Source organism: Mesoplodon bidens (genome assembly GCF_964165515.1).
Source record: "Mesoplodon bidens genome assembly, chromosome: 2".
Taxonomy (NCBI): domain Eukaryota; kingdom Metazoa; phylum Chordata; class Mammalia; order Artiodactyla; family Ziphiidae; genus Mesoplodon; species Mesoplodon bidens.
The window spans coordinates 97,899,608-97,927,557 of NC_138177.1; the positions used below are offsets into that span (position 1 = coordinate 97,899,608).

At 35.7% G+C, this 27,950-nt stretch overlaps 2 protein-coding genes across 11 annotated transcripts in view; one reads left to right on the forward strand and one right to left on the reverse strand.

The window, feature by feature from the left end:
- Window positions 1–27,950, forward strand: part of FRRS1 (ferric chelate reductase 1) — a 134,379-nt gene that overhangs the window by 81,218 nt on the left and 25,211 nt on the right. For 5 of the 10 annotated variants that reach the window (XM_081223837.1, XM_081223835.1, XM_081223838.1 and 2 more), the window contains 7 exons: window positions 2,408–2,521; window positions 3,879–3,991; window positions 5,690–5,776; window positions 9,553–9,650; window positions 9,888–9,946; window positions 10,769–10,912; window positions 12,094–14,033. In XM_081223837.1, the coding sequence (XP_081079963.1) occupies window positions 2,408–2,521; window positions 3,879–3,991; window positions 5,690–5,776; window positions 9,553–9,650; window positions 9,888–9,946; window positions 10,769–10,912; window positions 12,094–12,251 (773 nt within the window). In that variant the 3' untranslated portion in view covers window positions 12,252–14,033. Of the gene's footprint in view, window positions 1–2,407; window positions 2,522–3,878; window positions 3,992–5,689; window positions 5,777–9,552; window positions 9,651–9,887; window positions 9,947–10,768; window positions 10,913–12,093; window positions 14,034–16,252; window positions 16,789–22,553; window positions 22,649–27,950 lie in introns of those variants that run through there. The other 5 variants (XR_014015028.1, XR_014015029.1, XM_081223841.1 and 2 more) reach the window with 3 other exon arrangements.
- PALMD (palmdelphin) overlaps window positions 23,458–27,950 on the reverse strand; it is a 54,984-nt gene continuing 50,491 nt past the window's right edge. The window contains exon 9 of the mRNA XM_081223843.1: window positions 23,458–23,807. Within this exon, the coding sequence (XP_081079969.1) occupies window positions 23,764–23,807 (44 nt within the window). The 3' untranslated portion in view covers window positions 23,458–23,763. The remainder of the gene's footprint in view (window positions 23,808–27,950) is intronic.

Genomic DNA, 27,950 nt, shown 5'->3' on the forward strand with positions numbered 1-27,950 from the left:
CTTGAGTCTTCCTATCCAGGAATATACTGGGATATTCCATTTATTCAGATCCTGTGGTTTTTTTCATATCTTCCTGTAGGGCTTATTTATTTTTGTTACTTTGTTCCTATGTATTTTATAGATTTCTAATACAAACTATTGTGAATGGGATTATTTTTTCTTACATATTCTAATTTTTTTGGTGTATTGGAAAGTTACTGATTTTTGAATGCTTATCTTGAATGTAGCCCCCTAGTTTTCCGGTTGATGGTCTTGGATTTTCTAGATGAAACATCATATCTTGTGCAAATAATGACAGGCCTAGTAGCCCTCATTTTCTTTCTTTCCTTGTCTCACTGCTTTGCTTACTTCTCCCAGAAAAATGTGGAATGACAGTGGTGATAAGGCAAGTATTCTTATCTTATCCCTGATTTTGATGGGAATGCTTCTGATATTCAGTGTCGTGTCATATTTGTTGTATTTTTCTGGTGGATATATTTTATTGTGTTTAGGAAATATTCTGTTCCTAATGTTACAAAGAGTTCATGTCATGGATGTGTGCTGATGTTTATCATTACTTTTGTAGATTTCTGAATGGTGAACAGTCCTCACTTTCCTGGGATGAAAGTCATGTCTTATTATTCTTATTATTGCATACTTGATTTAATTCACCAATATTTTATTTAAACTTTTCACATCTATATTCATAAATGATTTTGGTGTATGGTCATAGGATTCTGTGCGTTTGTGTGCATGTGCATGTTGGCCTCATTTTGGTTTCAGTGTTATAATAATCTCATAGAAAGAACTCAAGAAGGGTTTAAATAAATATGAACTTTTTTTTTTTTTTGCGGTACACGGGCCTCTCACTGTTTTGGCCTCACCCGTTGCGGAGCACAGGCTCCGGACGCGCAGGCTCAGCGGCTATGGCTCACGGGCCCAACCGTTCCACGGCATGTGGGATCCTCCCGGACCGGGGCATGAACCCATGTTCCCTGCATCGGCAGGCAGACTCTCAACCACTGCGCCACCAGGGAAGCCAAATATGAATTTTTAAAGTTAAAAAATTTTTTAAATGGTATGATAGAACTCATCCACATACAGCCTGAGACTTTAGGAATGGAAATATTTGACTAATAAAATAAATTTTTATTGTTATAATTCTCCAGAGTTACTACTACTTTGATCAATTTTTGTAATTCTAGATTTCCTCAGAAATTCATCCATTTTATTTAGATTTTGAAATATTTTTGGCTGACTTAAAGTTGTATATAGCATTTTCACATAATTTTAAAGAATATGTTCTATATCAGCAGCTATGTCACTGTTTTCATTTCTAATACTGTTTGTGATATTTCTTTTTATCTTGTGGTCAGATTGTAAAAAAATCAATCGATTTTATTGGCCTTTTACAGAATTGATTTTTCTCATTTTTAGACTTACTAGTTTGTTAATTTCTACCTTTATTTTTAATCAATCCTCCTTTTTGGTTTTCTGGGTTATATGTTGTTTTAAACACATCTTGAATTAAATGATTATTTCAATACTTTAAAGTCTTTTTATATTTTTTTAAGGAAATGCTTTTAAGATGATTAAAAACTTCTTTTGAATAGTACCTTAATTACATCACATGTGTTTTGATATGAAGTGCCTTCATTGTTATTCATTTTAAGAAGACTTGTGATTTTAGTTTTGATTTCCTATTTAACCCAAGGGTTATTTAGAAGAGGAGTTTTTTAAATATCTAGCTGGACCATTTTTTCCTAGCTTTCTGTTGTTAATTTGTTTCATTTTAGATAGATAATATAACCTATATAAATGTTTCTTTTTGGAAATCATTGAGGTGTAGTCTGTGGTCTAATACTTATTTGTTTGAAACAAAGATTCATATATATCTCATATCAATTTTCTTAATTATTTTTATTCTTTTTGACACTTGCATTGTATTCTAAAAATAATGTATTTTCCAAAATTTATTTACTCATTCTCCTAAGGATGGTCATTTAGCTTGTTTAAATTTTTTTTTAGCCAGTGTAAAAAGAAAGTATCTATTAACATGCTTATAGATGTACCTTTGGTTAAAAAGTAAATATTTCTGTAAGATAGATCCCCAGAATGAACACACACCCATACATACCCATATACACAGACTAACTGGAATAATTGTATACAAGCACAGATTTAATTTTATACATAATGAATATTATTATATTATATACTAATACTACATATATTTATATTATATTAATATATGTGTATTAATATAATATCAATATATAATAATATATATATATCATCTCTATTGAAATTTATTTATTTTTTATTACCTTAAGGAATTTTGTTTCCATGCCATGCCATTGTCTCTCCATTCCTTCTCTCCTGAGAAAGTAATTCATCTTCTTCTTCCTTTTTTTTTTTTAAATTTCAGGTCGGATTCATAAGCATTCTCAGCAACCTTTGATTACATATGAAAAATACAATGTGACAGGCTATCCAGAGAACATAGGAGGATCCCATTCTTTACTCCTTCTGAAGGTTCATGGTAAGTTACATGTGGATTATTATTACTACTTTGTGGAATATACTTAACTTTGTGGAATAAATTTAGTGCTGGCTAGATTGAGAATGGTAGCAGGCATAATTTAGCAAACGTTCTTAAATCAATAACATTTGCAGGTAACATAAGCAATAACATTTGCAGGTAGCATTATCTATTTTAATGTTTGATAATTTTTATTAAAAATAGAGAGTACGGATAATTCAGTGGTTTTAACCCTGACTGCACGTTAAAATCACCAGAGGAGCTTTTAAGACATTTGTAATTTTAAAAAAGTACGCTAGTCATCTCTAATTGCAGCCAGGATTGAGTATCATTGGGTTAATTAATTTAACTTTTATGAGACATTAATTATACCATTTATTAAAAATTGCTAATAAAAGAGTGGTTTGTGATTGTGATTGTTTAATTATAATAGTAGTTTGGTTTCAAAAATACAATTTTTTTGTTGAAGAACTGATCAATGTACAAATATTTGAGGGTATACAAAGTACTCAGTGCTATACTTAGATATTATATACTTAAAGTGATGAAGGGAACCAAGTTGGAAGAGCAGTAGCCTAGAAATAAGGCTCTGATATACTCTGGTTCTACAAGTGAAAGTTGATTCCACTTGAAAAGTAGTCCAGTTGATTATTGAAAAACGGGATTGAAAAATAGGGAAATAGTGTAAGTGTATACTATACTATACTATTGTAATGTATTAGTATTGGTGGGAACTTTCCTTAATTGGTATATTTCCTTTATATTCTCCAGAGTTATCCATTCTAGTGAGAGTTTCAATAAAGCTTGAAACTCTCTTTATTGTTGCTATTTTGCTTCTACCAGTAGCTCTAGTTGAACAGTAATTGGATTCAGAAATAACATGCCTGTTTGTTTTCCATTATTTTTGGAGTGAAATGTGAGAAGATTCTGAGATAACTTCAGAAAGGCTGTATAACTTCAGACAGTATAATGATTAAGAGCACAGTTATTCAAACCAGCCTGGGTTCAAATTCCAACTTAGTAACCTTGGGCAAGTTACTTAACTTCTCTGTGCTTTCCTTCTCCATACAGCAAAACTGGAATAATAATTATACTTTATAGGAATTGTTGTAAAGATCAATTAGATTAATACACATAAAACACTTAGAGACAGTGCCTGGCACGAAATAAGAGCTTTGGAAGTGTTAGCTATTAGAAGTAGTAGTGGTGATGGTAAAAGTATTGATATTCAGGTTATGTTTATGTCAGCTGAATGTATTTTTGTTGGCTATTTACATTTTCTACGCATTTGGCTTGGTCATTTAAGAGACAGCTTAATTAGACTGTGTTGTCAACCATTGCATCTTCTCACCTGTAGGTGCCTTAATGTTTGTGGCATGGATGACTACAGTTAGCGTAGGTGTACTGATTGCCCGGTTCTTCAAACCTGTTTGGTCAAAGGCTTTATTTGGGGATGCAGCTTGGTTTCAGGTAGGTGGAGAAAAAGGTTAATGCAATTTCCATATTATTTGAACATTGCAACATGGAAACACATGAAGTAAGCGGATTTTTTTGTGTATGTATGGTTATAGTTGTAATTTTGGAATCCTCATAATTTCTTTTTGCTCTTTGGTTTCCTAACCAACTGAGAATAGACACAAGGTACTTGATGGAAATAAAAATAAAGACAGCTCTATGAAGGGGCAGGCTGGATTGGAGAATGTATCAGTGCCATGTGCGTTTCTTTGGAACATGGATTTTGGGTCCCAAATGATCTTGAGTTACATGTCTAGTTGCAGAAGAAGACACTAGAAGAACATTTACCCACTGCACTGAGTACAGATGGGTTGAGGAAGGCAGCAGAGAAGAAGAAAGAAATAGTGGGTGCTTACTATGTTGCAAAGCAGTGGTCTGTCCTCTGGTTGATGGGCCAGTGAATGTTAGGTCGTCCCTAGCTCACCAGTCAAGATCATGTATCTCCTGTGTGGGTGGGAAGAGAAAATAAAGTGTCCTTTTTAATGCTGTCCCTTCCCATGGGATGAGGAGGCAGTCTTTTAATAGAAACATGAGCAAGATTCAATAAATACCCCTCAAAACAAAACAAAACAAACCTTTATCTTTCATTTGTCATGGAGTATAGATATTTGCACATATAGTGGAAGATCAATGACTATGTGTTGAGATAGAATGTACATGTCTGCTTATAGAAAAAAAATACTGCTTATTGGAACAGTTTTGACTTTATAAGAGGTATTCTTGAAACTTTATATAAATTTGTAGCTTTTAAGATTTACCTTATCTAAAATTGTTTCTCACTTTTGGCTGGCAGTGTTAATCTGTTTTATTTGTTCTCAGTAATGACTGCTACATGCCTTGCTCCTGTCTCTGCCTTTGATTGCTCTCTCTCTCTCTCTCCCCTCTTCTCCTGTGGATATTCCCAACTGGAAAACTCTTTATGTCTCCTCTTTACCAATTCAAATCCTCCACTGTCTTTAAAACTATGGTGTCTATATGTATATAGGGTGACTATATGTTCTACTTTCTGGTGATGTGTGTATATATATATGCACACACCCCCCATATATGTCTGTGTGTGTGTGTGTGTGTGTGTGTATCTATCTATCTATATATCTGTGTATGTAGTGATTATATGTCCTACATTCTCTGGGATAGTTTTGATTTGCACCAGTTATCCTCACATAATCAACTAACAGTGCCCATTTTCACTCTTGGTATTCTCCTCATTTGGATAATGAATTACACATTTCAAATATGTTTCTCTTATCTGCTCAATTAAATCCCAGACTCCCCAGGGAACAGTACTTTCTGTTTCCTTGCAGTTTCATTGTATCTAAGCACTGTGCTTGGTGGTGGAACTTAATAAATGTGTTTGGAAGAAAATGATGGACTTGGCAATAAGTGCTCTGTGTGTGTGATATATCCATTCCTGCTGTTCTGTGCAGGTGAAGTCTTGGCAGATGATTTAGAATGATGAGGTTGGCAGCTTAGGCTTTTCTTTAAAGTTCAGTGGAATAGTAAGATTTTTGTTTTTAACTGACCACAAATTGTGGCTAGGTGTCAACTGAATGCAGGCCTTCTGTGAATCTCATCCCATGATCTTCATAGTGATGTCAACTCCTTTCTCTTATGTAGTTAACTCTCTTCTCATTTGTCATTTCGTCCTTGCAGGTACATCGAATGCTCATGCTTACTACTTTTGCCCTCACTTTTGTTGCTTTTCTTCTGCCTTTTATTTACAGAGGAGGCTGGAATTGGGTAAGTAGATCTTAAACAGAATGTTTTTATTCTATTTATATGTTTAAAATTTATTTTGGTGCCAAAGGAGATTGCTGTTTTATTCTCAGATGATGGGTAAAAAGATATTTCCGCATGTATCCCTCTTTCCTTCCTTTTTGAATCATCTGATGACTATTTCACATGGTTGGTGGTCAGGGATGAAGTGAGAATGTAAGTGCAGATTACTTGGTAATGGAATGTATTTTTAGACTGCCTCAAAATTTAAATATACACTATATAGCTTTAATAAATTTTCTTGCTATAGAATGGTAAAAATTGAAAGCATGATATCTGAGGAACATGAACACTGTAAGTGGTTTTCTCTAACTAATACTATGACTATTACTAAGCTAACATTAGTTGCATTCCTACTGAGCAAACTGTGCTAAGTGCTTTACATGTGTTATCAAATTTAAACCTCAAATGAAGTTGTTATTGATAATAATCCCATGTCACAAATGAAGAAACTGAGGCTTATTCTCAAATGTGTATCTCCAGGTTAGACCTCTACCCTGATTGAGACTCACACAAACAGCTGTCTACTCAGGAACTCAACTTGCATGTCTAAGGCATCTCAAACGGAATTCCTGACCTCTCCTCCCAGTCTTGCTCCATGTGCTGCCATCCCCATATTAGTTGTTTGCAGTTCCCTTCTTAGGCCAAAACATTGGAATTATTCTTAACTCTGCTCTAACACCCCATATCAAATCCTTCAGGAAATCCCATTGGCTTTACATGTCAAATACAACACTTTTCACCATCACTGGTACTACTATGTGGGTTCGAGCCACCATCATCTTTTGCCTGGACTTCTTTGCAGTCGGCACCTAATTGGTCTCTCTACTTCAACCCTTGCCCATGTACAATCTGTTTTCAACCAAGAAGCAGAGTGATTTTAAAAAAATGTAAATCAGATGATGTCATTCCTGTGCCCCAAACTGGTTTCTCTAATGCCTCTCAGTTTTTCTCAAAGTTAAAGCCGAAGTCCTCCATGATTGGCTCCCAGTTACTCTCTGAATTGATCTGCTCTTTTTCTCATCCAATAGCTCATTTCATTTCACACTGGGCTAATGCTAGGTATGCTCCTGCTTTATAGTCTTTTTTTAAAAAAATTATTTATTTATTTATTCTGCTTTATAGTCTTTGCAAAGATTTTTCCTTCTGCCTTGGTCATGCCTCCTCTACTGCCTTACCTTCTTCAAGTCTTTGCTCAAATAATAGCTTCTCAAAGAGCCCTGCTCTGCTTCATTTTTTCCTGAAGCAATCTTTACCTTATGTCATTTCAGATAATTTTCTTAAATATTATATCTTTTCTTCGTCTGTCTTCTTACACTAGTATGTGAACTCCATGAGAAGGCAGGATATTTACTGGTATGTTTGCTAATGTATCTCTAACACCCAGAACAGATTCTGGTACATGAAATATTCAGTAAATATTTATGGAATGAATGAATGAGGCTTATTGAGAATTGGAGATGTACCTAAGGTCAGAGCCTGTGCTTCCATTATACTCTTCTAGTTTAAGAGCCAGTCAGAATTTGATATTAAAATTTAATATTTCAGTTTGGGCTGTTGCTACAAGGGCTAAGATTGATGACTCTTGGGTCACAATATTATTAGGAAACCTCCTTTCTGCTTTTTAGGTAGTTTATAGATTGGTCAACCTATTTTTTCAAAAAATTTTTACTGGGGTATAGTTGGTTTATAATGTTGTGTTAGTTTCAGGTGTACAGCAAATTGAATCTGTTACACATATACATATATCCACTCTTTTTTAGATTCTTTTCCCATATAGGCCATTACAGAGTACTGAGTAGAGTTCCCTGTGCTCTACATAGATCCTTATTAATTTATTTTATATATAGTAGTGTGTATATGTCAATCCCAATCTTCCAGTTTATCCCTCCTCCCCCAACCCCTGGTAACTGTAAGTTTATCTTCTACATCTGTAACTCTATTTCTGTTTTGTAGATAAGTTCATCTGTACCCTTTTTTTAGATTCCACATATAAGCAATATCATATGATATTTGTCTTTCTCTGACTTATTTCACTCAGTATGACAATCTCTAGGTCCATCCATGTTGCTGCAAATGGTGTTATTTTGTTCCTTTTTATGGCTGAGTAATATTCCATTGTATATATGTACCACATCTTCTTTATCCATTCCTCTGTTGATGGACATTTAGATTGCGTCCATGTCCTGGCTATTGTAAATAGTGCTGCTGTGAACACTGGGGTGTATGTATCTTTTCGAATTATGGTGTTCTCTGGATATATGCCCAGGAGTGAGATTGCTGGATGATATGGTAGCTCTATTTTCAGTTTTTTAAGGAACCTCCATGGTCAACCTATTTTTTTTAAAGGAAATTATGAAGATTTTCTGATATGACTCAAGATATTGAAACTTTATTTTATCCAGGTACTTGGACAAGCGTAATACTTATTTTGTAAACTTTGTAGTCTTTGCAGTTTATGACTATGGTAGTAAAAAGGTTAAGAGCACAGTTGTACAGCCAGACTGCTTGGATTCAAATCCTCATGTCATCATTTATTACTTGGGACACCCTGGGCAAGTTGCTTAACTTTTCTGTCCCTCAGTTTACTCAAGTGGGGATAGTAGAGTATCTATCTTATAGGCTTTCTGAGGGTTGAGAGTTAATTAACTGAAAGCACTTAGAATAGTCCCGGCACATTCTAAATATATAAGAATTTTGTTGCTACTGTTACGGTTTTTTATTAGAGAGAGGCACTTTTCCATCTCCAGGGTCCAGGTTATAACTTATCTGTGTATAACTGAGTCCATGGCTTGAAAGTTTTATAGTGCTCTTCTGTCAACTTTTAATTCCTAATTTGCAAAAGCTTCCTATCTTGTCTTGGAAACCACTATGTCCTTGTTCTAGATCACAGGTTTTAGAGCCTTCCCAAGCATGGGAGTCAGTGACAACAGACTGTGATATCCCTCTATTTAAACGTGTAATGTATTAGAGCATCTTCTTAATTCTTCTCTTAAGTTTTTAAATGAAATAATTGTGCAAAGTGGTCTAATCCAACTGTCTGCTGTTTTCAGCAGGCACACATCACTGAGGGAGGAGTGTAGCCGAAACTGTTGAGGTATTGTGTTGATGATTTTTCTTGGCTTAGACCTTCGTTCTGAACAGAGGAGATGAGATTTTAATACAGTGGTTGTGCAGGTTATTCTCTTGATCAGCAAACATTTATTGAGTGACTAAGGCTCTGTTAAGCATATGGGTTACAAGGAGTCAAGTAGAACCTTCAGCTCTGGGAAACATAGAGGTCTGAACAAGTAATTAAAATACACTGGGTTGATTGTTCCTGACATGCAGATACTAACTAGTCCCAGGTGGGCTTCAGATGGCTGTGCTGGTGTTGGTGGTCATCTAACATCCTGGTGGGAAGAGGCAGCATTCTGTGCATGGATTCCACCACAACCATATACACACTGTGTGACCTTGGATGCGTTACTTGATATCTCTGAGCCTCAGTTCCCCCATTTGTAGAAGTGGGATATTGATAACTAACTGTCAAGCATCATAGTGAACATTAGTGATAATGTATATAAAGTATGTGCCTGGTATAGACACTCAGTGAATGGTGCCTGTTATTATAACTATCATTATTAAATGTTTAAAGCTACAGAAAAACGCTAAGAATACATCTGTGTGTATTATTTTTAACTTGAGGGTTTAATCGATGGGCAAGATTGAGACCATTAAAATGATATAACTTTGTTCAGCATGCAGGTTATCACCCATACCTTGGTTGTATAGTGATGATTTTAGCAGTTCTTCAGCTTCTTTCGGCAGCCTTCAGACCACATTTACATGACCCAAGGTACTTAAGTCTTTATTTATAAATGCTTTTAATGTAGATGTCATTAGTTGGGAAACCAATTCCTTTTTTGCATTTTATAAAATTCAGTGATAAATTATACTTACTTTAAAAGGTTTTAAAATGTATTTCAGATATCTAATTCCTAGGCAATAGGGAAATTACATGCTTTTTATTCTCTTGGGAATTAATTGTAGTTCCATCACTTTTAAGAATACTGACTGGTTCTTTATTTGGTAGAAGACAAGTGTTTAACTGGACTCATTGGAGTATGGGAACAGCTGCTAGAATAATAGCAGGTAAGTAATTGTGATGCTACTTATTCATATATAATTGCAGGTTGTTTATATTGCAAGTTGTAATTTGGCTTAAATGATTTTTAGATGCATTAGTAATTGGAGTAATTGGCTGTTGAGGAGAAATCAGTCAAACATTGAAATCCAGAAAGTAATTTCTAGAGGTAACTATTTAAGCCATTATTTCAGTTTCAAGGTTTTTAAAATGACTTTAAAACTCTCCTTTTGAGACTTTTTTTTAGCATTTGTCTATGCCAGCAGAATAAGCTATGCTGATGACCAAACATTTAAGCAGCTCAACTTGAGGGTCAGTCGTGGGTTGGGCTGAAGTGGGCTCCGGGGTCCCAGCCCTCTGCCTCCAGGTTTTCTCCATGGGGATGGTACCTTCCAGGGAAAGGTGTTTTTCAAAAGTCAAGTATGATTATCCAGTGTACTTTGATGTTTTATGTAATAAATACCTAAGCTGACACCTCCTACCCTCACATTTCTACAGTCTATAGAAATTCATGGAAGGGGAGGTATAATCAGAAATGGTTTCCATACGTTTCTCCCTTCCTACGTTGCAGACTTAAAACATTGTGAAAAATTTGGGTACCTCTTTTTTAACAATTGGTAGATTGTAATTATAATTTCCCATCTTAGCCTTTCTGGTGTTAAAATAAAAAAAGACTAAATTAACTATTTGGTCTTAAATATTAATCTAATTGATATCATAAACTCTTCTAGTATATTTTACTTGATATAATTAACACACATGTATACATGCATACACAGTTACCTCTTGAATTGCATTTGAGTATATGTATTTATTCCTTATGAATGTAGTGGCAGCAATGTTCCTGGGAATGGATTTACCAGGACTGAATCTTCCCAGGCCATGGAAAACCTATGCAATGATTGGATTTGTAGCCTGGCATGTTGGGACAGAGATTGTTCTGGAGGTACACACTTACCGACTCTCTAGAAAAGGTAACCTGAAAGAGCAGTGTTATGTAGAATCACTTTTATACAAACTGTTGGAATATAATTAGTTTCTCGACACTAATGGTTGACCCTTACATGGTAGCTTACTAAAAGTTTCTGTTTTGATTACTCAGTCTGTGGTAAAAATAGTGGAAAATTTCTGCGTTTGTTTTTTATATTCATTAGTATTAGAATCAGTGAGTAAAATGCAAGGGAAAGAGGTTTTAGGGAAGAGGCCTTCTTTGTAGGTACTTTTTACTTTTCATGCTGGTCTGACTTGGGGCTAGAATGCACTGAGAGCCCTGAATGCCTGGAGCTGAGAGACCCGTGAGATGGAGGAAGAAGAGATGTCCATGGTCAACACAGGGCAAAGCTGCAGACAATTTTACCTATTTGACAAACTTCCTGTGTGCTGTCACTTAGGTTGCCCTATACATCGTATGTAGCTAGCTAACCAGCGCGCTAGATAGGAAGGATTTATTTTGCCGGCGCTCTCTAGTGGCAAGGTCTGTTTTGGTCTCACCTCTAGGCAGGGTAAGATACCTGTAGCCATTAGAAGAGATTAGTAGAGAATCAGTGACATTTTAGCTTGATTTCTAGTCTGACTGTCTTTTGTGTCCTATCTAGTTCTCAGCCCCTCAAATAAGTAAAGGTGGCCTTCTAAAAACAAAACCTGTTTGTTGTCTAGTGTGTGTGCTGTGAGTCTAGGAGCCTGGGCAGCTTTTAGGAACTGAGTACTAAATATCTGTCCTACCAATTTTTGGTTCTTGATAGGGTCACATACATAGGATTTGAGTCTTTTTTTGTTTGTTTTTAATTGAAGTATAGTTGATTTACAATATTGTATGGGTTTTGAGTCTCAAAGGACTTTTGATCGCTAGATTATGGCTTGCTACTTAAAATGCATATGTACTTAAAACTTGGATTGTTGGGAGTTTGGTATGGTGTTTATTGACTAGGAGAAAGTCTTTTAACAAATGTATGCTGTAGCCAGCTTGACCTAATTTGTGAGAGCCTTAAGTATTCAAGAAGTTTGCAACATTTGGTCACTTGAAATGGGAGAATGAACATTCTGGAAATCAGCAAACGCTATAAATCAGGTTTTTTTTTTTTTTTTTTTTTTTTTTGAGTATTAGTTTATCTGCATACCCACTGGCCTTACAAACTTATGTTCTTATTCTTGACAGTTGAAATATTGGATGATGATAGAATTCAGATCCTCCAGTCATTTACTGCAGCTGAAGCAGAAGTAAGTCTTTTTTTCTTCTTTACTGACACAAACCTTAATGATAGTTATTCTTTTTTTTCATATCTCAATTTTTTTCTTTCAGGGTTATGCTTTTAAAAAGACAGTGTTAGCAATTTATGTCTGTGGGAATTTGACTTTTCTCACTATGTTCTTATCTGCAATCAACCATCTATGAGCGAGTGAAGACCTTGGCTTTTGCAGACCAGGTGATAATTATCATTAAGCCAAAAAACTTGATGCCTGTACAGACTGGCTGGAGCGTATTCATGACTTCTAATTAGGAAGACCAGGCCATGTCTAAAGGGAAATTTGGAAGTCTGGTCTTTAGAGATCAACATTCACTAGGGTCCTGTGGGCTATAAACTGATGTCAAGCTTTTATGTATTATTCTGAGTCTTAAAGGGAAGATTGTACTTGAGGAGAAATGACTCAAATATTTTTTATGCTGAAATTTTAAGAATGTTAGCATGTAAGAAAAGAAATGTTTGGAAAAACAAAAAAGATGTCATAGGATAAAATACAGATAGTATTAAGGTAAATATATTTTGGGCCATAAAGGTGCTGTGGTACTTTAAAGAAAACATTTATTTTTACTAGTTTATCTGAATGACCTTTCTTAGGATTTTTTTCCCCTTCCCCCCTTTCTTAAAAATTTTTTGGAAACATGTTTTTCGGTCCAGTGTTTTGGACATATCCTTTGTTTCATGTATTTTGTTACTTCGCTGGTAAAGGTGAAAGTAGGGCTAACACCATTTCATTAACATTTAAATATATTATTAATATTATAATTTCTTTCTTAGCAGTGAAATGCAAGTGTGCATCTTCTGATTAAGAGTGTATTTATATATTCAGCTACAGAGCTAAAATGGCATTTTATATGCTAATTGTTTTGACTCTGAGGTTGTCTTAGCCTTTGGAGATTGTAGACTTGCATTTCAAAATTAATAAAATTCACTCTTGTGAACATATTTAAGAGTTATTATTTGTCCTTGTGGTAATAAAATAATATGGGTGGTTCTGTTTTGTTAGAAGATCCTGATGCTATAATGAATTAGAATTATCAATGCTATTTCCCTTCCGGTTCCAATAATTTCTATTTTATGACTGGGTCTCATGTTTGCTATGAGGACTTCTAGCCAGTGGGTGGCGCCATAATACTACTGCTTTGTTACTGTTCACTTGTGCTGATTCATTTTTAGTACTTAGATAATATCTTGGGATGGCATTTCTCTTAAAATTCACCAACTCTTAATATTTATTTGAAAAATTTCTGTCTTTTTTTTTTTGGCCTAACAGTTATAGGTTACAAACTTAAATTAGGGACCAATGTTGTTATTTTCTGGTTTCAATTCTATTTGTTTTCTAACCATGATTGTTTATAACCATTGTTTGATACTTCCCTTTACATTCCTGTGACCCTGTAACAAATGAACATAACTGGGCCTCCCTGGTGGCGCAGTGGTTGAGAGTCCGCCTGCCGATGCAGGGGATACGGGTTCGTGCCCCGGTCTGGGAGGATCCCATATGCCGCGGAGCGGCTGGGCCCGTGAGCCATGGCCGCTGGGCCTGCGCATCCGGAGCCTGTGCTCCGCAACGGGAGAGGCCACAACAGTGAGAGGCCCGCATACCGCAAAAAGAAAAAAAAAAAAAAAAAATGAACATAACTATTTTAGGCAGAGGAAACAAGCAAAACTCTACATTCTTAAAATAAAAAGTTTAGGGAAGCATATTTTACTTTTTTAGGTGTTCTTTCTGATTGGTCCAAGGACCTAAATTCTATCTGGTATAAATAATAGCCTCAGCGATGTATCTTACATCTTTCACTGGGTAAAATGATATGTTTTTGTTCTTTATACAGGTGTTTATCATAAGTAGCTTAGGGTTTGAGATGTGAACTTTCTGTGTTTATGTTCTATAAGTGCCAGGCTATTTACAGTCTAAACTTTCCTTTTGAATGTCTTTATTTAAAAACGTTTTGTTTAGTATAGAAAGTTAAATGTATACTAAAATATTTTCCTCTAATTTTCAATTATTAGGGGCCTAAAGGTTAATACAATTATCTTAATAAATTATATTATACATTTGACAAGGAAAGATTTGTTTAAGAAGATGAACCTTGGTGGGTTTCGTTTTCAAATACATGAGCTTGCTGGATTTCCAGTGCTGAGGCTAACCTGTTTTAACTTTTCTTTTTCATTGATTCATCTGTTGGCACTATTTTGATATATCATCTATTGATATACAGATTTGTCCAAAGAAGTCTTTGTCATCTAACCTTAGTAGGCCAACAAACCTTTTCATTAATATCAAATTATGATTCTTCTGCTTAAGAATGGTTGACATCTACAAATTGAAAATGCCTGTTCGTTGCTCCTCTCAGTTTTCCTTCTTGTTTTCGTAATAAACAATCTGTTTTTTTTTTTTTTTTTTTTTTTTTTGCGGTACGCAGACCTCTCACTGTGTGGCCTCTCCCATTGCAGAGCACAGGCTCCGTACGCGCAGGCTCAGTGGCCATGGCTCACGGGCCCAGCAGCTCTGCGGCATGTGGGATCTTCCCAGACTGGGGCACGAACCCGTGTCCCCTGCATCGGCAGGCGGACTCTCAACCACTGCGCCACCAGGGAAGCCCACAATCTGTTTTTTTTTAAAGATATCTTTTGATAGGAGTAATTGTTAAACTAAATGCCTTTATATTTTCAGCAATGTTGCCCCAAATAGCAAAATCATGAGTTTTCTTCTTAAAGATGGGTTCTTCTGTAAAATAAAAGTAACTATTTATTTTTGAAACAAAAAAAGTGAAACAAATTCTAGAAAGTTGTGGTTGGGGTAGCATTCATAACTGAGGCTATTTTTGTTTTTATTTTCTTATCTTTGGAAATCAATCATAAGGACGTAGGTAGCCTATGGCATAAGTTGTCGAATAACACTTTAGTGCCTACTTGGTTATCAGGATTTTGGCTCTAATGTGTGTTAAGTGATATTCATCCCTCCACATCTTGCTCCAGTCCAGGTTGTGGTGGGAAAAGACAGATGCAGCAGATGCCAACCAGGAAGCCCTAGGGGGGACCTGTAGCTTTTGGCTGAAATTCTATTTGTATATTCTGGTGAAGCAAGGAAAAAAAAAAAAGAAAAAAGGTCCTTGTTTAAGATAATCCATTGTAGATGGGAATGAAAGAAAGGATTCTTCTAAGCTCTTTTCAAATCAGATTAGGTTACACGCTGTCACTGTGCACCCCCTGCTTCTTTCCTTCTTGCCCAATACCCACCAGGCTCATCTCTGCACCCAGGTCACTGATGGTCACCTGCCTGGAATGCCCTTTCTGTTCCCTTCTTTCTAGCAAAAACTATTTTATTAAGTTCTGGCTCAAAAATGCTTCTTGCTTTTGGAGGCTTCCCTGACTGTTCCTTCTACATAGGTCTCTCCTGACCATCCTTATAAATGGTATGCTGGGAAGCAGATAGCCCTGTATATAAAAAAGACTGGGAGTCTGGGAGCGGAGCTGGAAGACCTGAGCATGCATGTCTGATTTATAAGACTCATGTCGTTGGGCAAATCATTCATTTTCTCTGAGCCTCATTCCTTCATCTGTAAAGCCCATCTCACAGGGTAGTTATGAGGAAGGAAGGAAGTGGTACCAGCAAAAGGTGCTTTGTACATGTTGTTGATGATGTCATTGCTTTTGATTACAGTGTTAAACTTTAGTAGTTTTTACCTATGGAATGTGTAGTTTTTATTTGATAAAAAATTTGATATTCACCCTGAAAACATTATGCTAAGTGAAATAGCCAGACAAGAAAGGACAGCTATTATATGATTTATTTACTTGGAGTACCTAGACTAGTCAAATTCATAGAAAGTAGAACGGTGATTACCCAGGACTCGGGGAGAGGGAGGAATGGGGAGCTGTTATTTAATGGGTACAGAATTTCTGTTTGGGATGATGAAATTGTTCTGGAGATTGATAGTGGTGATGCTTACATAACACTGTGTATGTACTTAATGCACTGAATTGTACCCTTGAAAGTAGTTACAGTGGAAAATTTTGTGTTATGTATATTGTACCACAATAAAAAAATTAAAAATTTGATGTTTATAGGAACACTATTCACAATACCCAAATGATGGAAACAGCCCACATGTCCATCAACAGATAAATGAATAAGCAAGTTGTGGTACATACATACAATGAAATATTATTCAGCCATAAAAAGATATGAATTACTGATGCATGCTGTCACATAGATGAACCTTCAGAACATTATGCTTCTCCATGGCTACCAGAGACATCAAAGGACTGGAATAAGAAGAGGAACAGCAAACAAACAAATAAACAAACAAAAAAACCATTATGCTAAGTGAATCAGACACAAAATGTAACACACTATGATTATATGAAATATCCAGAATAGGTAAATGCATAGCAACAGCATAGTGGTGGTTGCCAGGGCCTTGAGGGGAGGGAGTGGAGGAGGGAATAGGGAGTAATTGCATGATGGGCATAAGATTTTATTTTGGGGTGCTGACAATATTTTGTTGATAGAGGTGGTGGTTGTACAACATTGTGAATATAAGAAATGCCATTTTAAAAGGATTATTTTATGTTATGTGAATTTTACCTCAGTAAAACAAATATTTATCTGATTACTACTCTTGGATTATATCTTTGGGTGGAAAGATCTGGGAGGTTTGCTTGCCCTAAAATTCGTATCAGCTTAATTTCTTATTTCGTTATCAAATAAGTTAATGTCATTTTATATAATGCCTGGTCATATAACTCTGGTTTAGAGGAGAGACCGTTCCTAGAACATATCTTTATTTTTTTCTTTCTTTATTTTTTTCCAGTGGTTTTTCATGGATTTTATTAATTTTTAAAATTTATTTATTTTATTTTATTTTATTTTTTACCAAAAACCTTAAGTAGTGATTTTTTTCCCAATTTTTATTTTATTTTTTTAAATAGATCTTTATTGGAGTATAATTGCTTCACAATACTGTGTTACTTTCTGTTGTACAACAAAGTGAATCAGCCATATGCATACATATATCCCCATATCCCCTCCCTCTTGAGCCTCCCTCCCACCCTCCCTATCTTGTCCCTCTAGGTCGTTGCAAAGCACCAAGCTGATCTCCCTGTGATATCTTTAGAAGTATATCTTCTTCATATATCTTATAAACACATAAAATAAGTTGTATTGTACTCTGGGTTTCTTGTAAGAACATAAACAAATTTTTGGTTCCCAATCAGGTACTCAGACATGGTAATCAAGCTCTGTGGATAAGAATTTCCTGAACCCATACATTCTAAATATGTGATTTCCACTGCCAGTAATGGCTAAGATCCTGCCAAATAGACTCTCCTTCAGAAAACTAGAGTAAGCTTCAAAAAGCAGCTATCTGAAAGCCCCAGAGAGTGATGAGAAGCAGGAAGATTTGGATGAGGTGTCCACACTCAGAGGAGGAAAATGGTTTGGAGTTCCCTGTTTTCACTGTTTTTAGTTTCAGGACAGTTGAAGTCAACTGTGTATGTGGTGTTGGGTGGCAGGGGAACTTCAGTGTTTCTGGCCTAGAAATCCAGAGGACTGATGGCTGGTCAACTGCAGCTATCAAGAGAGTGGGGTGAAGGGAGGGGAGTTCCTTTCTTGGAAAGGAAAACACTAGAGAGGGCATCCCAAATCCTGTTTGCCCATAGCTCTGATTGATCCCTGAATATGTTCACATGCATAACACAGGTGCAAAGCAGGTAGACCAAACAAAAAAAGTTGACTTGAGATTGGAGCTGGAGCACAAGAAACAGAGTTTGCAGTCCAACATAGTTATTTGCCTGCTAAAACAAAAGAAACCATATTCATTGGTGAAAAATAAGAGAATCCAATATTTTATTTTATGATGTACCGACGACAATCCAAAATTACCTGACATAAAAAGAACCAAGAAACTCTGGCCCATTCTTCAAAGCAGGGGTTAACTAACTTTTCCTTTAAGGGGACTGATAGAAAATATTTCAGGTTTTGTGGACCACATATGGTCTCTCTAGCATAAGCAGTTTTTAAAACAGACCTTCAAAAAATGTGAGAAATCATTTTTAGCTTGTGGGCCATACAAAAACAAGATGTGGGATGACTTTGGCCTCTGGGCCATAGTTTGTTAACCCTTGCTCTAAAGAAAGAACAATCAATGGAGACCAACCTCTGAGATTTCTCACATGATTAGATTGAGGAGATAAGAATTTTAAAACATGTATTATAATTATTCTCAACTATATAAAATGAAATTTGCTTGCTATAAATAAAAATACATAGAAATAGAAACAATACAAAAAGACCATATAGAAATTGGAAAGCTGAAAAAATACAGTATTTGAAAGAGTTCAGGAGAGAATATCAGAATGGAGATGACAGTGAAAAGAGCCAATGAATTTGGAGATAAATCAATTATCTAATGTTTGAACAGAGTAAGGAAAAAATTTGGGGAAAGAATTGAACAGAATCTCAAGACCTGTTAAATGATAGCATCTTTAGGTATTATCTCAGAAAGAGAGGAGAATTTGAGTTAATAATGACTGGAACCTCCCCAAATTTGCTAAAAGACCTAACTTTACTGATTCATGATGCAGGAAAACAACTCAAGCAAGAAAATATGAACAGTCATGCTTATACAATTATTTATACAAATCATTGTCAAAGTCTTGAAAGCAAAAAATACAGAGCAAATCTTGAAAGGAAAAGGAGAAAAATTAAGCATTCCAAACAGGGGAACGATGATTTGGTTAACATTTTACTTCCCATAAGAATCTATAGAGGCCAGACAGGGTGAAATAACGTCCGAAAGAGGAAAAAAAGTCAATAAGAATTATACTTGTGGAAAAAATATCCTTCAAGAATTAAGACAAAAATGAAGACATTCTGGGTCGAAGGACATCTAAGAGACTTTGTTGCACTACAAGAGGCAAAAGGAAGTTCTTCAGGCTGAAGAGAAATGATAGTTGGATCCCGGGGAAAGAATGAAGAACACTCAAAATGGTAAATAACTGGTAAATAATAAAACCTCTTTGGACTTTTACAACTTAAATTCTTTATAATAAATATGTCTGTTCAAAGCAAAAAAAAGTCTACATTGTTTTGTGGGGTTTATAATGTATGCAGATGTAATACATATAACAAGTTAGCATAAAGGATGTCAAGAGATAATAGACTTGCATAGTTGAAAGACATCTGCATTTTATATAACATTATACAATGTTAGTTCTAAGTGAAAAGTTCTAATGTGAAAAATTAAAAATGTATATTGTAATTCCTACAGAAAACAAAAAATAAGACATATATATATATAAAGCCAGTAGAAAAAATAGCATGAAATCTTAAAATTATTTAAGTAATTTAATTTAAAAAGCAAGAAAAGAAAAATAAAGGAGCAAGAAAACAGAGGAGGTAAAGAGAGAACAAATAATAAAATAGGCCAAAACTCAGCCATATTAATGATTATATTAAACATTAGTAGACTAAATACTCCAATTAAAAGGCAGAGAATGTCAGATGGATAAAAAAGTAAAACCCATGACATGATTTAAATGTAAAGGGACAAGGACTTCCCTGGTGGTGCAGTGGTTAAGAATCCGCCTGCCAATGCAGGGAACATGGGTTTGATCCCTGGTCTGGGAAGATCCCACATGCCGCAGAACAACTAAGCCCGTGTGCCACAACTACTGAGCCTGCACTCTAGAGCCCGTAAGCCACAACTACTGATGCCCACGTGCCTAGGGCCCGTGCTCCGCAACAAGAGAAGCCACCACAATGAGAAGCCTGTGCACTGTAATGGAGAGTAGCCCTTGCTTGCCGCAATTAGAGAAAGCCCATGCGCAGCAACAAAGACCCAACACAGCCAAAAATAAATAAATTAATTTAAAAAAAGAGAACACATTGCAGTGATAAATATGAATGTGCCTAATAACAGACTCCAAAGGACATGAAGAAAAAGTTGACAGAATTAAAGAGAGGCACCCATTCATGGTAAAAATACTCAACAAATGTGGAAAAGAAGGGGATTTCCTCAACCTGATAAAGACATGTAGGAAAAGCTGATAGTTATCATCACATTTAATGGTAAATAAGTGAACACTTTCACCCTAAGATCGGAAACAAGAGTGTCATCACCACTTTGCATCAACATTGTATTAGAGGTTTTAGCAAGGGCAGTTAAGCAAGAAAAAGAAATAAAAGACAACCAGATTGTAAAGGAAGAAATAAAACCATCACTTTTCATAGATGACATAATCTTATACGTAGAAAACCCTAGGGAATCCAGTAAACAACTACTAGAAGAAATAAACAAGTTCAGCAAAGTTATAGTATACAAAATCAATATACAAAAAAATCAATTGCATTTCTAAACACTAGCAAAAACAATCAAAAGTGAAGTTAAGAAACAATTCCATTCACAACCATCAAACAGAATAAAAGAGGGACAAATTTAAGGAGATGTAAGACTTGTACAATGAAAAATACAACGCATTATTGAAAGAAACTAAAGAAGATCTGATGAAATGGAAAGTCATTTCATGTTCAAAACATTTATGGGTGTATGTCAAAGGTGCATAGGAACAAACAAAGAGCTTGCAGTGGCCAGAGCTGGAGCTATTTGAGCAACAAATTGTGTTGGATTATAACTCAAGTGTAGTGTAAACACCCATGAGTCTACACTGATTTAAATTAATGATTGAATAAACAAATGGGGGAGAATAGACAAATCTCCTGTGCAGAAGAATTTGAAATAGTTGATGTAGATACTCTATCCTCAAGGAGAGTGAGCCTAACTCCCTACTCCTTAAGTATGGGCTGTGCATAGTGAATTCTTGCCAAAGCATACAGCAAAAAAGAATAATTTTACAGTGAAGTAATCTGACTAAACTGTATCAGCCAGGTTATCAAGGTCAACATTAACAGTATGTACTTTCATGTTGAAAGTATGTACCCTTGATATGATGTGATGAAAATGGCAATTTACCTCTTTTGTCTTCCTTTCCCAAACTTATGACCTCAGTCTAATCATGAAAGAAACATCAGACAATTTGCAATAGAGGGACATCTTACACAATACTTGGCCAGTAATTTTCAAAACTGTCAAGATTGTCAAAAACAAGGAAAGTCTGAAAAGCAGTCACAGCCAAGTGGAGCCTAAGAATACATGACAACTAAAAGTAATGTGGTTTTCTGTATGAGATCCTGCAACTGAAAAAAGGACATTAGGTAAAAACTAAGGAAATGTGAATAAACTATAAGACCTTAATTGATAATAATGTATCACTATTGGTTCATTAATTATAACAAATGTACCACACTAATGTAAGATGTTAATAATAGGGGAAACTGGGTGTGGAGTATATGGGAACTTTGTATTATCTTTTGGATTTTTCTCTTAATCTAAAACTGTTCTTTAATGTTGAATATAGTTAGCTGTGGGTAGCATAACTCGGGAGTGTGTGTCTCCTCATTTGGGGGAGAAGGTGAGATCTTTTTTTATTAAAGGATAGCTGCATCTTATTAGATGGAAACAGTTGTCTTTTAGTTGCTTGAATGGTCAACAGTATGTAGAAAGATAAACACGGAAGCTGGGTAGAAAAATGAGTGGACAGTGCCAGTTTAATGCTTCATCTTTATCTTCATAATTTAATGCTTCATCTCCAAATCCACCCTTCTTTGCCCTGCTTTGTGATGCAAACATTTCTTCTTTGCCAGCTGGAGCAATGTTAGCCTTTGCCAGTAGAGGGTACTGGAGGGATGCTGCATGGCAATAGCAGCAAGAAGGCACCTCACTTCCGTTTTCCATCTTTCCTTCCTTTTCCCTGAGCACAGGAGCCAGTGGATTGGTGTGTGGATGGTCCAGACTCACCTCAGCCGCCCTGACTGACCGGCTCCAGCTTTGCACTCAGACCCCATTCTGCCCACCTGGCAGCCAATTCTGCAGCAGCGCCTGCTTTACCCCCAGGCAAAAGACCAGTTCCCACTTCCCACACCTTCTGGCCATGCTGGGCCACTTCTGCATACAAGCCCTGATCCATGCCTCATGATCTGACAGACAGATTCAGGCTTATGTTGCTTGAACCCAACTGGTGTTACACAGCCTCCCCTTGCAGACTACATCTTTCCCCTTCTGAACCACTTATTCATTCATTTGCTTATTGATCACTTACTAGGTGCCAGGCAGTGTTCTAATAAACTTTTGTGTACAAAAACCCAAACCCAAACCCAGTGATTTAATCACAAGGATGGCAGAGCTACAAAAGAATGTGCAGATTTGACAAGTCACTTATGTAAAGTCAGAAGCATGAAAAGGAAGGAATGGGATCCTTGGACCTGGGATGGGGTGTTTGTATTAAAGTGCTCTGAAATTTGACCTTCCAGATTTCCTGGAACATTCCAGGCCAGCAGAGGAGCTCTTTCCTCCTAGAGAACAACTTCCCCTTGCAGACAACTCATCTGAGGCTGATGCTCTCCAGGTAATGCTTGCCCTCATCAGGATCTGCTTCTTTTACTTCTCATTGCCTCCACAGTAGTAGCTAAGATAATTTCATCATGGTCTTATCAGGGCAATTCTGTGTTTTCCCAAGAGAAAACAGACCATTCACTGAAAGACTTGTCAGGACCTGGGTAATTAGCACTGGCACGATCCAGGGGAAGATGTATTTGAGTGGATTTTGAGGGTGTTGGATGGAGGGCAGTATAACAAGGTAAGGCAGGAAATAATTGGTATGGGAGTATTCTCCTTCAAATCATGATTTAACATCCTGGCAAGAATACTTAGGAATGAAATGTTGTACACTTTCTTATTATGTTTTAATATTAGGATTCTAACTTGTTTACAAGAATTGGTCAAACATTAGATCAGATTTGTGTTGAGAATTTGGGAAGTCCTCCATCCAACAGTCTTGGGTCATAATCAGTCATTGTACCCTGGAATTCACATTGAACTGAGTGAAAGAAAAGATGGTATTTCAAGAAGACTGAACATATTGGTTATCAACTGTAAAGTCATGTATGCTATTAAGATAATCCAAATCCAGTCCCCAAATATGAGGATAATTATTGCATGCACCTTTAAAATGTATGCAAAGAGTTTTAAGCCTCAATTGAATTGGTCCTTAGCAGGAGGATGTAGTTGTCTTAGAGCCTTGTTGACTTGGGATGGCATGTTTACTTGTCAGAGTTGAAGATGAATATTTCTGTGATGAGGTGCAGTGGCTTCCTTTGATCTTTCAATCTTTGTGTCAGCAAAATTACAAGGTCAGTTAATAAAATATAGTCGGGCTATTTTAAATAACTTTATTCTTAAATTTAACAAGCTATTATTAGAAATGCTTTGGTATCAATACAATAAAAATATGTTGGTTTCCCCCCCACTGAATCATGTCAACTGGAAAAGTTAAGAGTTTGTTCTCCCCAGCTTTTTTGGAATTTGTTTCAAATAATGACTACTGCTTATTCACATGGCTTAAAATGGGTATAATTATAATTTTTTGTATCTCAGGAAAAAGAAACAAAATATCCGGAAGAGAAATTTGCAAATGTTTCTTAGTTTCTTCTTCAAAGGGTGTTTACATAGATGGTACACCTCTCAGATAACTTTTTTCCCCAGCTTTGCCATTCTCATCCTTAAGGCTGCAAAATAAAGAAAAAATAGAGAGAGAGTTATGGAAAAAAAAGCTTTACTTTTCACTCTAAATGACCATTACATAGATTGCAGGAAAGTTTGAAACATACCTCAGATGATTTTATCCAACAATGTGAGCATTGTTTTAGTAGCATAAAAAGATAGTAGAAATAATAAGCTATGGTTAACTTAGGGAAGAAGCAGGTTCAGAACTAGAAGGAACCTATTTCTATAAAAATTAAAAGAGCAAACACAGCATAAATTGAGTAAATACAGGATTAGTGCACAGTATCACTATTAGCCATAGATAAACACCTATGGGTCAATGACTGTTTTGTGCATATTTCTGAGCTATGTACTACTAAAGAGAAAAAAGCATTGACATAAACCTTAATTCATGATGTTTGGGTTATCTTTTAACTCATCAAACTTGGTTATCCCAAGGGGCTTCATTCTTGGGTATAGAATGGCAAGAACAAATTTTTTTAATAACAAAACATTACGAACCAGTATTTAGGGGTTGAAGTCATGATAAAATGTCTTTGTCAAGATATGTTATAAGTACTTTCAAAGGGCAAATTTATCTTTTTAAGAATATTTCACTGCTAATGGTATATTGGATGTAGAAACCATTTTAAAAATGTAGATTTAAAATTCATAACATTTCTCTGATGTTCTGGTATCATGCCATTAATATTTAAGAGTATAGCTGTCTCAGTCATGTTCCAAAAGTTGAGAGATGCTTTCAAGGCACTGATCATTACAATCATATGTAATATGGCCCAAGAACCAGCCATTTAACTGTTTGCAAAATTTTGTTTAATTAAAAAAAATCAAAAAGGGAAATCATGTTTTATTATTTCACAGCCATATATTAGTTGTCTATCAACAAATGAAATGACCCTATTTCTAAGCAGCTCTTTTTCACAAATACGAGAAGGTTGGGGATCTAATATTGTAAGAAGGCCATGGTCATTTTTATTTTCACTCTACTTATATGAATGTTTTCATTTAAATGAAGTCAAAGAGCTTTATTTCCCTTGGAATTTTAAGGGAAATGATTATTTCCAGTGGCAGGATCAAGAATATTCCCTTGAATTCAGGACGAGCTGAGAGAATTTCCTTTGCTCTGTAGCCAGGAGGATGGTGTCGATTGCTGGGAGATGTCGGATGGTGAAACTGAAGGATAGGACTGTGCTTCCACAGCAAGAAGGCAGAAGACAAGTCTTTATAGGTTTTACTTTGGGATTTTTGGACCTCTATCTTGTCCATACCAAAAACGAAAGCAGAGGAAACATTCATCTTAAGGGACTTTTGAAGGTCTCTTTTAAGGCTGGGGCAAAATCCTCCTCCCTACAGCTACTCCTTAACTTAGATTCAGTAAATCAGGCATAGCCAGTGTGCTGTGGATTTTCAGTGAAGTTCTTAAAGGACATCTTGGATGTCTGCATCCTCAGGAGTGGGGTAATCCAGTAACTCACTGTCCCGTTTCTTAAAGGGGAAAAAAGAATTCTAGATTGTTAGAGTCTGCTCTTCCTTTCTTTAGGCCTATGGTAAGTAGATGGTGTGAGTTCCAAGTAGATGTGTGGGGACACAGTTTTTGGCAATGGGAAGGCCCCTTGGTGTAGCAGCTAAAAGACCTGAGTCATCAGCTCTCCTTTTTACTTCTCCTTTCTGTTCTTCTCTGTTCTCTATCTCCTCTCCTCATAGCAATTCAGACGCATAGTCTTCACTGGTTTTAACTTGAGGGAAGAGAGCTTGCCTCCTTACTCTCGGTATCTCTTGGCTTCTAATGGTTGCCACAGGTTAGCAATTTTGGCACCAATAGCTTTTGAATCCCCCGGAGCTGAGTTTCCCTACCTCTTCATCCTGAAATGCCACTGACATCTGTAAGAGGGGAGAACAGAGCTAAAAGAAGTACAAAAGTAGGTTGGTGAGGATTACAAAAGGGAGTCAACTGTCTGGTTGGTGGGGATAGTAGGGGAGTCCCAGTAAAAGCTTACAGGGGCCACTTGTTGGATGCATCTGGCATTGAGCCAGATACTTTGAACATGATCCTGTTTTATTTATTGATACATAAATAAATGGACATAAATTTGCCTAAATTTTCTTGTTGTGTCTTATCCTTTTCAAAGTTTTGGCTAAAAAATCTGATCTTTAGGGTCTCCAGGCTCCACCTTTTTCCATCTTTCTTCTTCCTTCATGTTCTTTTCCAAGTTAAAAATTGCTATTAGGTCAGGTTTTGATAACAGCATTTACACTAAGAGAAAAGAGACTTACACTTATTAACTATTATGCCTACTAGGAATATTTATATTTAGTAGGGCACCTATACCATAAATAAAGGAATGGACTGAAATGGTGGATTTTCAAGTGTCAATATGCATGTTTTTGGGGGAGAGGCGTTTAGAGGGAGAAGCTCAACCTAGTTGGTGCTTGTGAAATTGAAATGCATAGGTGGCTATATATTCTATGAATATGGACATACCCTGAGGGCATATGTCAATATGATGTACTTATTTTTAAAAACCCATTAAAAATATCAGTTCTGTAATCCACGTGGTGAATTGGAAAACGGGAATGTAAAATGATATCATAACAGAAGGCAAGGAATTTGGAACATTCTGTTTATAAGATGATTTGATTGATAGTACAACATTTGTATTGTTACTTTGTCTGGAAAAGGTCTTCCTGTTTTCATTATTTTAGTTCAGTGGCATGATTAGTGTTGTCTGGAAACATTAGTCACTTCCTGTCTTTTTCTCTGGGATATATGTGTTGACATGGGTAAGGGAGAAGGAATAAGGGTGTTCGGGAGGAGCTGGCTAACATCCAAGTTAAAAAACGGGAGGTTTTATAGTGTGTAATGTCACTGCTCTTGACCATAAACAGCATGCTCCTCTTTTCTAAGTCTTCGCTGTTGTTGTTTAAAAAATGAATTTAAGCTGCAAAGTTTGATCATTCTCATAACAGAAAGGAGCTTTTAGTTTTATCAGGTTTCCGTTGTGGGGACACACCATTCAACTCTGATTTAGGAAGATAATATAAGTGCGCACTTACCAAAAGCTTAGAAATTCTTCAGATAATTAAATTTACGATAGGTATGTCTAATTAACTACTTAAAAAATGGAAGAGGTCCATTTTATCGTGTTATTGGCAACCTAAGACTGGGTTTCTTGGTTGCAGAGGAAGAATCCTTCCTGAATGGTGCAGGTACTACCAAAAGTTCTGTAGAATTATCAGGTTGTTTGATTGCTGGATTAGCTGGGACTCAATAGTTATTGCTTTTAAATGAAAATTCTTCTATTAGAACATTTAAAATTACTGTTCCTTTCACAGATCTAGTACGTATGTTGGGTAATTTGATTTATGTCTTTAGCTATTATAATTAATTTTATCAGTTATTATAATTAATTTTATCATATTCTTATTTATTGTTTATAAATAAGTAGAATACAATATTCAAGTGATAATAAAGAATCTAAAATTGATGAGCTATCAGTTTTATAGAAAAAGTGTTATTTTCTATTCAATGCTAGAAAAGCTAGATAGCTCTAAAACTTTACAGAGAATGAGAATATGTGGAATGAAAATATTTAGAAAATAAAAAAATAAAATTTCTAAGTTAGGGAAGATTATGTGACATTAAATGTTATAGATAATGTAGAATAAACTGATATTCTTTTTTAAAATGTAGAAAAATTAAGGAAATAAAGTTAATAAAATTATAAAAGTATAGAGAAATAAGATATAACAAAGTAATAAAATATCACATTGAAAATAAAATTTGTTTTTCCTTGCAAAATTAAGGCAATTTGTTAATTTATGTAGGAAGTTTAAATCACAGAGAGACACAAAAGAAGAGCTGGCTTCGATTCTTATGGGAAAAGATCTAATATTCATGATCCAACATGATAGTAATTCAAATACATTCACACCCATACCATGCCAGAAGATGAATTTCAAGTTACTAAGGTCAATCAATGCAGTACCCAAATAAGGCAACAAATTTTTGTTTCACTTTCTTTATCTTTTGAACTGACTTAATCACTTTGCTTATGATGATAACAGTTCATATCAGCATTAATAAAAAAATCTTAGCATGTATTAGTTTATGAAGTGGTCAAAAAAAGCTGAAAGCACGAGGGTTT